At 41.6% G+C, this 13,668-nt stretch overlaps 1 protein-coding gene across 3 annotated transcripts in view; it reads right to left on the bottom strand.

Moving 5' to 3' along the window:
* SQOR (sulfide quinone oxidoreductase) overlaps window positions 1-13,668 on the bottom strand; it is a 48,365-nt gene that overhangs the window by 16,070 nt on the left and 18,627 nt on the right. For all 3 annotated transcript variants that reach the window (XM_079125205.1, XM_079125203.1, XM_079125204.1), the window contains 3 exons: window positions 10,224-10,474; window positions 7,670-7,840; window positions 2,282-2,335 (listed from right to left, as the gene is read on the bottom strand). In XM_079125205.1, the coding sequence (XP_078981331.1) occupies window positions 2,282-2,335; window positions 7,670-7,840; window positions 10,224-10,460 (462 nt within the window). In that variant the 5' untranslated portion in view covers window positions 10,461-10,474. The remainder of the gene's footprint in view (window positions 1-2,281; window positions 2,336-7,669; window positions 7,841-10,223; window positions 10,475-13,668) is intronic.

The raw sequence follows: 13,668 nt of genomic DNA, 5'->3' as shown, positions 1-13,668 counted from the left end.
AAGATTAACTAGATACTTATCCTGAATGTTACAGGGTTCATAGACTGCCATGAAGATGTCACAGATTGAGTTAGACAGACTTAAACACTCATTCTCAGCAAGGGCAGATTCAACCTCAACCATCAAGAAACAGTCATCAAAATGGACTGGTCATTCCATATACCCTTGGATCTCAAGGAAACAGTGTCCTTCATCCGTGGCCTGCATTCTTTACTTATCCACGTTCAATGTCAAGAGTAACTATTCCTTTGTTACTGATCATTCCTGTTACAGTTTAGATGATAATAGCATTAGCAGTCTCAATAACAGTAACAACTATAATGATTATGAAATCATCTCATGTTTTAATGCTTACAAAGTATCATATCTATGCTAACACTGGATATTCACCAAACACTATACCTCTGAGGGAGGTAGAAAACATCCCAAAGAACAGATGAGAAAACTGAAGCAGAGCAAGGCTGAGAGACATACCCAGAATCTTAGAAACTAGACAGTAAGATCTCTGACCACCCACCAAGGGGTCTTCCCACCAGACTGCCACACCTCCTGAATCCAAAGCAAAACCCACTATCCAAAAGATAATTATACAACCAAACTCTTATCACCTTCATTATTTTTCTCTGATATGAAGCTGTTATTAAGGGAAAAGATGTTATAAAGTTGTAACCAAATTCCTTTCAGGAAGACCATGTCATAAATGGTGGTTTATGACCCCTCATCCATCAGAGTTGCTTCCTGGAAACTCTGAAGCAGAGAGATGCCAGGCAGGGAGGAGATGGAAGGAGTAAAAGTCAGCAGAGAGATAAGATGGGACTGCCCTCTGGCTGAACAGTCTGTGCCCTGGGAAGCTGAGGACTGTCCTGTCACACAGAGCAGACCAGAAAGCAAGACTTCCTGCAATAGACACCCAGTGAAGCTGGCATGAGAAAGAGGCAGAGACTGATGCACAGAGAGAGGTTGTCTAGGCCCAAGAGAACCCAGACTGAAGATTCAACCCTGATCAGAAGGCCCACCACATTCCTGTCCTGGAGTTCCATAGATATCTCGATATTTTTATCAAACAACTCCCCCTTCCTTTCTGGCTTACACTAACTGAGTACTTTTCTACTGCCATCAAAGAGTGCCAAGCAGCAAGCCAGCATGGCTAAGTTACTTGCATTCTCTTTCCCCCAGCTTCCTCATCTTTTACGTAAAGATAAGAATATTTCCTTCACACAAAGTTGTAAAGAGTCAGCATCAGACTTCTATCATGGTTCCTGGCACATTGTAGAGATTCCACAATAATGGCTGCTTCAAAATAGCTAAGAACTCTCAGCACCAGTCTCTTCAGTTCTCCTCACAAGGCACCGGGAGCCAGTAGGGAACCAGTACCATAGAGATGTGCTTTGCTAAGTTAATACTATAGGGCTTTGGGGGAGGCATGAACCTCCCAAAAGTAGTTGTAATTGACACTTTTCTCCACACAGTCTACTCCATAGATTATCTGTCATTATATGAGACACATGATCCATGGCACCATGACCTGCAACATTCTCACCATTGGTTACTCCAAACCTTTGCATGACATGCCCCAGGACATTTTCACCACCCCCATCCTGCACATGGAATGATTCAGGTTTTTACTTCAGAGACCCTTCATGAGCCACCTCAGATGAGACCCTTGTGGTATCTCATTCCCACACCTTATGACCGATGCTTATGTGTTTCAACTATTTACCCACAGTCCCAACAATCTCTGGAAATCATAGCAATTGCTGACTTACTACATAACATCTTGGAAAAATAAATTTGAATCTCACAACTCTTGGCATCTGGTTCCCAAGCTCACAGAGTAGAGACCTAAGGACCTTCTAGGGTAGTGTTTATACTATGTTGTGGTTTCATATAAAAAAATATCCAGCCTCTGTGAAACAAAACCCAGATCCTTCCAGCAGCTGACAAACTAACTGCTGGTGTTTTGCCCTTAAAGTCTGCTTAAGAATTCATAATCTAACTCTTACTTTCAATGTACAATTTAATCTTTAATACAGCAAACTCAGTCCCACAAGTGTGGACATGGCTGCTATTTGGCAACAGGGCAATCACAAAGCACATTGTTATCATTGACAAAATCTTAGAGAAGACTTTTTACGCCATAAAAGCACCACTGAGAAATAAAACTAGGAGAGGCTTCCTTAGAACTTCTTTCTTGTTAAAAATGAATACAAAGCAACCCAATACAGTGTTTGATCTTGGCATAAGTAGGCCACTGTAACACAGCAACAATTTCAAACAGTACCTTCTCATAGTCCAGCTGGATTCCAAGAGCAATAATAAGATACTTGTAGAATATCTGCAACACAAAAAGATGTTCTTTTAGACCAGGTCTCAAAAGGCAGCAGCTCCAGGAATGACTCTGGCCCCAGATGTGTGTGGTCAGCACCATGTTTCCATTTGTCACTGTGAATGTCTTGGGGCAGATGGTGGTGCTCAGGGTTGGCAGGGAGGGATGCTCACTCTGGCTGGCCATCCTGCCCCTCATCTGTGACCTCAAACCTCACTGCTTCACAAATACTGTGTCACCTGCCTAACCCTGGAAATCCCACCTAAGTTTTACAAAACTGAAAAATAATAGAGGTTACACTTATTTGTGTAATGCTTGTATTAATACTTTTTTTATATTTAGGGGTGGGAGAATGACTTCCTGATCTTAAAAGGCAATCAACTTTATTTAAATCTAAAGATAATGTGTGAATCTGAGCTGTCATATGAATTGGACCAATATCATAAAAGGTAAACTGCTATTTTGAGAATCATTGAAAAGGTTGTGATACAGTGTTCTTGTTCTTACTTAATGATCTATATATGAAAAAGTCCCCTCTTCAAATAAAGGTGTTGTGATTATTCATTAGGAAGATAATAATATACATAAACATTATGATGAAAATGCAGGTTTAGGATCAGGGAGAAAACAGGTTGAGACCAGAAAGTATGTAAGAAGGATGAAAAGCATAAGAACATGCCTAAAAAACTAGAGCTGGAGAATGATTACAATGGGGCTTGGAAGCCCGGCAAGGAGAAATAGGTGGTGACTATCATGATCTTGTACCAAGTGGAAAAGCAAAGTCAGCAGGCTGAGCAAATGCCTGGATAAAGAAAGAGGCTCCAAGGCCCAAGAATACTCAGGTTCATGTGGGAAGCCAAAGGGAAAAAGTGGTTGAAGAAATCCTGCCCTAGAATTCAGGAGATTCAGCTCTGAGGTCACCAAGCTTTCCTATGACTTAGTAACCCTTGCCACTGACCCCTCCTGGAGTTCCCTTAGTGCAGCATGCATGATGTTATAGTACTCATAATGAAACACAGGAGTCCAATCCTTCCCACTACATAGAATGTTACTAGAGGAAAAGCTTTACTTCTATTCCATATATTGCTAGAATCAAACAGTCACTAAATTAAAGTGAGGAACTCAGGAATGTTTATTAGATGAACAGATAGATGGATGGATGATTTAAGTCACTTGCACAAATGACAATTTATCAGAATAGACAGGTGATACAAGCACCTTCATCCATATGCTCTTCCTATCCATAGACAACTGGTGCCTTGAAATCCTTAGTACTGAAGTAGGCCCATCGAACAGCTGACTGAACTGTGTGAAGTCAGCAGGGCATGTGAGGTGAGAGGAGGCCTGGGATCTGGGGGTGATAATTTAGAGATGAAATATAGGAACACTGTTAATTGTGTATACCTTGATAAATTTATTAGAGTGTAACAGTGATTATTTCCAAGGACTAGGAACAGACAACTTTAAGATTATGGAGAAATGGGGAGACATGGAATCATTAATGGAGAACAAGCCCTCGACAGTAAGAGAACCATAACAACAACAACAACAAAAAAAAGCTTCAAGGCTTATGAATGAGTTCAAGTTTCTGGGCCAGATGACCTAAACCCTAAGGAATTGCAAAAGCTTGCGGTCAAAACTTTGGAGCAATTACAGAGAACAGTTTGGACCTCACTAGAAAGCTGAATATGGGCAAGTTTCCTCACCTCATTCAGGCTGGGGGAGGTCAATCCTGACACCAAGAATTCAGTAAATAAACTGCTAATCCTTTGCAAAATTCCAAGTTTGTCTACTAAATAGATGCCTCACAGTAATTTAGAAAGAAGAATACCAACAAGTGCTCAGAGATGATCCGCCTGCTTTCAGTGAGCAATCAAGACTGTGCTGGCATACAGTACACACTCAGGAAATATTTCCTCTTTCAGTTTTCTTGCATTCTTTTTAAAGTAATAAAACTCCTTGAGCATTCACCCTGTGCACGGTACTGTTCTAAGTGCTTTCCATGTTTCTATCCATTTAAGACTGAAAATAAGCCAGTAAGGTAGATATTACTATTTCCATTTTACAAATGAAGAAACAGAAACACTGTTTGCTCACAAATATTAACTGAGCACCTTCCATGTGCCAAATAGTGTGCTAGGTACTGAGTGTACAATGATGAATGAATAAGACTGACACAGTATCTGCTCTCCAGAGAAAGAGAAGTCTAGTGGGAAAGAGAAGATTATCAGATAATTAATAAATCACAGAATGCTATGATCAAATAATAAGGGGGACCTTGATCTATTCTAATAGGTCAAGGAAGGCCCAAGAGGTCATTTCTAAGCTAAATCTGACTAGGTGTTAGCTAGGGGTGGAGGGGGAAGCTCAATGTCCTGGGGTAAGAAGGAGGCAGAGGCAATTAAGGAAATGAGAGGCCAATGCAGCAGGAACAATGAAGAGAATAAAACCAGGTAGAGTCCAGAGAAGGAGCAAGTCTACACAGCGCCTGTAAGACCTGTTCCAAACAGATCACTGGGTCGGGGAAGAGTCAGAGACACAGAGTCTGGGTTTCCATGGTTCTTTCAATTCAGTCTTTCACCTAGTGGATAAGATAAGAAAAGTGTAAACTAAGAATGGAATGACTGGTAAATTGAATAATATTTGCTAAAGAATGTTGATTAATTTATGCAATCTAGAATAAGTTCTCTAGGGACGTATTATCAAATTAAAACTTCAAATAAAGCCATCTGTGGGTAACAGCTAGGAAAATTTGCTAATTGGGTGACAGAATCATAAATCCAAAAGATCTCAACAGGTTGGCAGGATGAACTCAAATAAGAAGATGATATCTCATAGGAGATGCCTTGTCTTTGTCTTTTTCTGAGACTGTCTGCCTATGAAATAGTTTTGCTTAATAAAATCCTGGAAGAAAATTTCCCCACATTGAACCATCTTCTTCCCCCACCTTAAAATAAGACCTTACAACTTGACGAGGTGTCTGAATCTTGGGAGTAACAAGTAGGGCACAGCTGTGAGAACACTAACATGTGCTCTCAGTCTCAAGAGATGAGACAAATCCACAGTCCTAAGAGGAACGTGAGCCAAACCACAGAGGATGCAGAGGGGTCTATTCAATGAGGCAGGTTCTGCTGAACCAAGGGCGATATGAGTTACACAAGAGAAGCATCCTGTGAACAGGAGACTGGCACTGAGAATCTTGGGTAATTCCATCTGACCTCCTGGAGACAAGAAAATAAAGAAGTCCTGAACCACTGACACATGAAAATGTTTTTGTACATTTAAAGTTTTTTTATAAATTTAAATTTTTAACTAAAATAACTACATACACATATATATATTTCTTATATGTGTATATGTACCTGCCTGCTTTTAGGTAAAATCAATGACAACTGCACTCTTCTAGGATGGGAGAGGCCTGACTTCATAGTGGGTCATGTGGAAAGGACCCAGAGATGTGAACTGGCCTCAAGCTCAGCATGAATCAGCACTATGGTCTTTGTCACTGAAAGGGCAAAGGCAGCTTAGGCAGCACCTGATTGTGGGAGAGAACAATCCTGCTCCATTCTGGGCTCTTCTGTGGAGTTTCCTTCTCTTCTAGGCTACTGGTTCACAGGGTCATTAACAAGCCAGATGATATCCCTGGCAGGGTAAAGAGGGGACCGAGGGGACTAGAAACCATGAAAGGTAAGGAAAAGCCAAGGGACACGGGACAGGGGAGAAGTCTACCTGCAGAGAAAACTCACACAGAATGTAACAGCCATCTTCACAGAGTTGAAGGGTTTCTGCACAGAAAAGAAAGGCTTTTTCTCACACACTACAGACCAAGGAGTAAGAAAGGTATTATAAAGGTAGCAAGATATTAAGGACAATAATACCCCAGGGGTCCAAGAAAGAACAAGGGAAAAAAAATCACAGGAAGGTACATGTTGACCTGGCAAAGGCAGAAGAACTTCACATAATCTACCTGTCTGAAAACATGAAGAGGGTTAAAATTTGTTTTAAATTCAACCCCCACACCCATGGGCTCCAATCCAATAACTCAGCTCCATTTTTTTTTCAATAATTCTCAACACATTCTAACATAGTACATAATTTATTTATTTTGTCTATTATTCATTATACTTATTTATTATGTCCTCCTCACACTCAGATAAAAAATTTCAGGATAGTCAGGATTTTTGTCTTTTTGTTCTTTTTTGTTCAACTCATGTATTCCCAATGCTTAAAACTGTGCCTAGCTTGTTATAGATATTTAATAAATATTTGTGGAATGATGAATGGAAGCCAGAGAGCCTTGGATCATGAATGCCATAAGGCAGCTACTCCTCCTAATCAAGGTTTAGGGAAGGCTCCAGAGAATCTCTGAACTTGTTGAAATTAAATGCAAATTGGTTACACGTGTGTTTTTCTACGGAGGGCTTTTACAGGTACTCCTAAAGATTCATGCATGACCCAAGGAAAGCTTAAGAATGCATGGAGCAAACGAATCCTTGCTAAGAGGGAAGGGTTGGATTCAAAACCTTTGATTCTCACCAGCTTTTAGATTCTACAACTCTGAAAATGCCAGGCCCCAATTTAAAGGGAGAAGGTACAGATATAAAGGTCAATAACACCCTAGGAGCCCAAGGACCACAGGAGACTGAAACAGAGCATCCTGGCTGGCTGCCTGCAGCTATTCTGGGCTCAGCCGCAGAAGGCGGACACGAAGTTGCAGATGGATTTGTCGCCTATAGTCTCACCACCCTCCTCAATCAGAGCAGCAGTTGCTGAGAAGTTTTGATTCTTGGGAGGTGTGGGAAGGAGGAGATTCCTAAATAGTGATTGTGAGCCTCAAGTTCTGGCAGCAACGATTCTCAGTCCTGGCATAAACCTGAGTCACAGATAGGACTCCCCTGGAAACGTGCCCCCTAGTGGACACGGAACAAGTATTTCCCAACATCCCTTTCCTCTGGCAGGCCAGGTGTCAAGTAGAAAAGTCAACTACTTCAAAAGAAAGAGAAGGAAGGAGGGGTCTGCTCTTTTAACATATAGCCATAGCATTTGTTCAATAAGCACTCAGATGCAAGATACTATACTAATCAATAGGCTATACAGCAGATGTTCAACAAATACTCGTCTTAGTAGTTTATTTATTAATTTAACATCACTCAGTCCCTCCATCTCTTCTCCATTTGCCACACATCTTACCACCTTGTGCAGTGTTCGGAACCCACACATACATGCAAACATGTACACGTATGTCACTCTTTCACCAGGAAACTGTCCAGTTTGAAAATGGTTGTGCATTCATATAAGACCTCAGATTAACAAAAACAAAATCCAAAGGTCCCTGAAGGTTACCTCCTCGCCGTTGTCGGTGTGGACGCAGTTCTTGTCTGGGTTTAGCTCAACCACTCTAGCTTTGATCCACTCTACACCAGATGGGATCACATTCGCTGTGGGTCGACCAGAGGAGGACAACTGTTTGGCACCAGCACCCACCAGTGTCCAAATTGGCTGGTAGAAATGTCTCTGAGAAATAAAGCATTTGGACAGTTATTTCAATATGAGCCTGACCTAAAGGGTCTTTGTTTAAAGGTTTTGGAGCAAGACTCTCTCAATTACTCCCTCCTGATCTTTAGATCATTGTATTAGAAAAGTCAGTTTCTTAGTCCAGAATGTTAGTTCTGCCCTGTTTCTATATTCTATTTTGTTAAACTCTGAAGGATAGTCACCCAACACAAAAATTCATTCGAGATCATGAAAAAGGCATAAGCTATCTTTAATGACCACTGTATTATTCATTGCTAAGGTATGACTTGGTGTTTAATATGTACACACACACATACACAAATGAACACACATTATGAATACATTTATGTGCACAAATATATAGAAAATTAAGCCAGAAGCCTACACACGCTTCCTGAAAAGTATGTGGAGATAATGTGAAGTCTGGGCCACTTCTGGGGAGCCTTGAAACTTCACTAACTTCAAACTGTGTTCCCCAAGCCCATGGAGCACTGCAGACACTTCAGATTAGCCCCTGTCCTCCTTTCTCAGAGGTTTTACACTCCAAGTCAATAGATGCTGTCCCACAGTGCAACGCAAGCCCAAATTTTCAATATTTTCTGGAGTCCTCTTGTTTCAGAGGGTCCAATCTTGGTCTAAGTTAGTTGTGAAAGCTCTAGATTCAGGGGCAAAGGGCAGATTGATTTAATGGCCTCCAAGGATTCATATTCATGGGGTGGACCAGGTGACAAAGAGTTTTTAATATTGCTAAAATGCTTCAGACTGGCTGGCCAGAGCAGCCAACACCCACAGGGAGGTGAAGAGAACACAGAATGATTACAATCTCCCTACAATCAATAATGAGTGTGATCAAGGAGAAGGATGACAGAGGTATCCAATTTTAAGAACACATCAATTTCAAGTCCATCATGAACAAGAAGAGTAACAAAAATACAAGCTCAGATTTTTTTTAGACCACAAACATCAGTTCTAGCAATCACTCAACCAGACACAGAAGGGAGGATGCTAAAAGCCTAAACCACTGGCAGCTTCAAGGGCTCCTGCACTGTACTTCCTTGAGAGGCAAGACAGACATGATTCTGGCTGCTGAGTGTATCCAGTCCCCAGGGGAGCCAGACTAATTACAAAGAGAACCACTGGGAGACCAGGCAGGGATTAGCTACAAGACGGCATGCAGCAGAGAACAGTCACCTGATACAGCTCCCAGACTACTGTTACTTAAAGTGGTGTCCCTGAACTGAAGTGACTTTAAAAATGAAAGTAACTGACAGCAGCCCCTAGTCTTCTCTCCCATCATGGGTCTGGATAGCCTTATTCCTGGTTGGGGATACATCTGAAGAAGAACTATGTCTTTCCATCCTACCCTTCCCCTCAGAGCAGGTTGTGGACCCATTCTGCTTTTTCCCAAGAACAGAGATCCCGACTGGTGCACACCCAGTTCCTTGGGAAACGTTGTGCAAACAGCCAAAATACTTAAATATTTTTCTGAAACTTTTGTACAATCTTAAAATGTTTTTCATGGAACATTGCCTCACTTGATCTTCCTTCCTAATAGCAACTTCCTTCTCTCCCTTATAATCCGTTTATAATCCACTTACACTTAAATTTCTCAAACTCATTGACAGCTTTCCAGAGGCCTCCCCACCCTCCCTTCTCCAGACAGCAACAGAGATAGTAAAGTACAATGGCAATTGATTTTCCTCTGAACAGGAGGTTGGGGTGGGAGGGTACCATGGGTTGAAGCGTGTCTCCCAAAAAGGTATGTTAGAGTCCTAACCCCAGTTCCAGTGAACATGACCTTATTTGGAAAGAGTTTTCACAGCTGTAATCACATAAAAGCCAGACTTGGATAGACTGCACCCTGAATCAATAACTGGATTCCTTATTCTGAGAAGACATAGAGACACAGAGAACTTTGTGTGAAGGTGAGCAAGAGAATGGAGTGGTGCATCTATAAGCAACAAGAGTGGTAAGAACTGCCACCAACCACCAGAAGCTAGGAGGAAAGCGTGGGATAAATTCCCCTGCCCAGCTTTCCCACCCAGCCTTCAAAGGGAGTGTGACCCTGTCAATAGTTTGGTCTGGTACTTCTGAGAGCTGTGAGAGAATACATATCTGCTGCCTGAGCCACCTGGTTTGTAGTCATTTGTTATGGCAGCCCTAAGGAACTACGACAGAAGAGAACACAAAAAACCAGGAGATCTGTCCTCACTCTCTCCCTTCCTCCACTTTCTCCCAATCCTTTCAGAAAGGCTGCGTTTTATAACCAGGAGAAGAAACACTAACATGAAGACATGCAGGCCTGTGCCTGAAAGTCTCACCCGTACCCCTAACGTGCACACACACACAGACACACACAGTGTACTCAAAAGGGGCGACTTACCTCGCTGGGCTCAACGATGGCCACATTCTCTGCACCCACTTTCCTCTTCATGCGGGCGGCCATGGTGATCCCACCACTGCCCCCACCTAGGACCAGCACCTCATAGTGGTTCTTGGCTGCACAGTTGGCCCCCACATGCAGCTGGAGAGAGCCAGTCTGCTGAGCGCCCAGCCTGAGGAAGCAGGCAAAGAGCCGGGCACGGGGGCTGGACACCACCGTGACCAGTGGGGCCATCATCCGGCTGGATCAGGCTAGAAAGGAAGAGACGAGGCAGTGAGAGCCAAAGAAAGACCACTCTGGCACAGATCAAGGAAGGTTGATGTCTGGCCAGCCTCTGCAGGTACCCCCCATCGCCTCTCAAGACCACTCTCCCCTCTAGCTGGGGTTCTAAAGCCTCGAGAGCTCACACGATTAAAAACTGACAATTCACTACTTTCCCTTCCTCCTACTTTCAAGCCAACTAGGGCTGTGTTTGCATGAGGTATAACCTACCATTTAATATCTTCTAAGAACTTGTCTCTACCCATCCCAGTCCATCTGTAAAACCTGGAGTTTATCTGATTGTGTCCATTCTCCTCTCGCACACTCTTTGACTTTTCAACCCATTAAAACAAATGTGCAAGTCCACAAATAGCGACCTAGAGCACTCCCTGCCTTAAAAGGTACCTGTGACCTTCCTGAAAGAGAAATAGTCCATCAAGTAACCCACCTTCTGCCACTTTGAGGTCTGAGCATGCTAATCAGGGTCTCAGTCCCATGCAGAGACCTCCTGGCTCTGCTTTCCCAGGGACATGCAATTTAATCAAATCACTGGCTACAGATGCATAAGCAAAAGCCCTCCACGCCTTTAGCAATTTCAACCAGATGATAAAAAAAAAAAAGCCATAAAAGGAGCCCTGCCTGGTATCATAAAGTTATATTTTATGTAAAGAGTCTGCACATGCTGCTGACCAGTCTTTTATTATTTCCAATTCAGTAAACAATTTCTCCTTAATAGTTCCTCTGAGAGACCCATTTTACCTTTAGGAAAACATATTTCTATTCTGAAGTTAGTGCTTTGGCAAAGAGGAAATTGAGGCTTCTCAGAGACTGGCCTTCGCTTCACCCCATCCATGGCACTGGCCTTACATCTAGGACCTTATATCTAGGACACCACAGACTTGTACAATTTGTATAACCCAAGACATCACCCTCTCTGGGTACTATAGTGCCCAGATGTCACCATTATGTTCAGTCATTTGAGTTCAACACTACTCCATGAACCCTTTATTAAAATGCAAATACCCCACTGAGGAACAAGGATTCTAGCTACTAAGGTCACTAACTTCTTAATGGGGACAACTTAATTCCATCATATCCTCCATGATTGGAGAAAAGGAAGGCTGCACAAGGGGATTAGAGAAAGCTGAGAGGGGAAAGGGTAATGAAAGGGAGAAGAAAGGGTCCAGGAGGGGGAGAGGTGAGGAGGAGTCAAGGGTGCTAATTTAAATTAGAATTAACTCAAGTTCAGAGTTTTGGCATCCCTGATGCCAACTATTCCTCAATATTTCAGATCTGAGAAGTGACCCAGAGCTGGGGCAGGAAGGTGTGAAGGGAGGAGCTTTGGAGGTCCACAGAGAGTGGGGCAGGATTAGACACTGTTGCTGTATATCTAACATCAATACAACCTTCCAGAGAATAACATTTATCATCCTTTGACCCCGCATTTCTGATCCTGGGGATCTAGTCTAAGGAAATAACCTCTAATACTAATGAATTAAAAAAAACTGTTATAAAAATATTTCTCACACACTTATTCATAATATGGTCACCCTTCTGTTAACTGGTTTGTGGATTAGTCCTGGATACATCTTGGAACTAAAACAACAACTGCAGTCTCCATTCTGGTCTCTGACTGTTTTAACTGAGGTTATCTCTGATTATGTCAATTTAACATGGGAACAAAAAGTCATCTAAATGTCAAAATACTGGGGAAAGTTCAAGTAAAGTATGATTATATGAGATGATTCATGTAATCTTTTAAAATTATGTTTACAGAGTATATAAAACACTTATGCTCAGGATACAAATGGAAATACAATATTATCTCAACTCTCTAAAAGGAAATACATTGTAAAAAAACAAACTCCAAAACTTTAACAGTGTTTCTCTCTGAATTTTACAATAATAAGTGATTTTTATTTCTCCCACTTTTCTGTATGTTATGACTTTCAACTTTGTAAGTATATTTATGATAATGAAATATTTATTTCAATGATAATAAGTAACATGTAAGTCCTTTACATAGCTTTTTACTTGGGAGTGTGTTGCCATTATCATCTCATTTCACAGATGTAAAACTGAGGCAGGCAGCACTTAAGTAACTCTCTCAAGGTCAAGTCCAGGCACTTTGGTATCCGAAGCTCTACTTTAAACTACCATGCTATACTGCTTCTGTGATCTCCAGGAAATTATACATCAACAATGTTACCGTCTGGATCTTAAATGTCTCCCAAAGGCCCATGTATTGAAGGGTTGGTCCCCAGCCTGTGGCACTGTTGGGAGGTGGTAAAACATATAGGAAGTGGGACCTAAGGGAAGGATTAGGTTATTGGGGATATTGAAGGGGGTGGTGGAACCTCACAGCCTTCCATTCTCCCTTTGCTTCCTGGCTGCCATGAGGGGAATAGACCTTCTCTACCTGCTCCCACTGTGATGTGCTGCTCACCATAGGCTCAAAGAAAAAAGGTCAACAACCATGAACTGAAAGCATGAGTCAAAATAAATCTTGCCTCCTTCAAATTGATTATCTCAGATATTTTCATAATGACGGAAAGTGAGCTAACACAAACAACAACAAAGCAATGCTTGTGTGATGCTATTAAGTGATGCTATTAAGATATTAGCCACAACTTTCCAGAAAAGAGTAACCAGTTTTCATGACACTGATGCTGAAATGTTAGCAATGGTTTCGTATAACTACAAAGGACCTTTATCCTCTTCTTGGTGTGTACTTTTCAAGTTTTCTTTAATGAACCCCACATCGTAAATTTTGAAAATTATTCAAATAGTTTTTTTTTTTTTCTTTTAGATTGAAGAATGGAGGGAATCACCAAATAGGATATTGCTATTTGGCAGGGAACGAAGAAGGTATTTCATGGTAAATACACAGTCAGCAATTACTGCCTTTCTCTCTGCACGCTCACAGAATGACAGAATCACAGCAAAACTCCTCACTTCTCAGAAAAAGGAAAACATTTTTCCATGATCCTGACATTACTTAGCCCTATGGAAGGAGTTTTTTGTTTTTGTTTTTGTTGTTGTTATTCTGTTTTGTTCAAATAATAACAATAATAATAATAAAATTCAGTGTAGGAGGAGGCCTGGCTGAGTTTCTGGTTTCCAGCTACTCCAGCTGAGGTTGTTTGACCTCAGTCTTCTCTTGAAATTTACATAGACATTTCCC

This window comes from Sciurus vulgaris (genome assembly GCF_902686455.1).
Source record: "Sciurus vulgaris genome assembly, chromosome: 2".
Classification (NCBI taxonomy): domain Eukaryota; kingdom Metazoa; phylum Chordata; class Mammalia; order Rodentia; family Sciuridae; genus Sciurus; species Sciurus vulgaris.
Note: the sequence above shows the minus strand (reverse complement) of the source record. Positions and strands in the feature narration are given on the sequence as shown.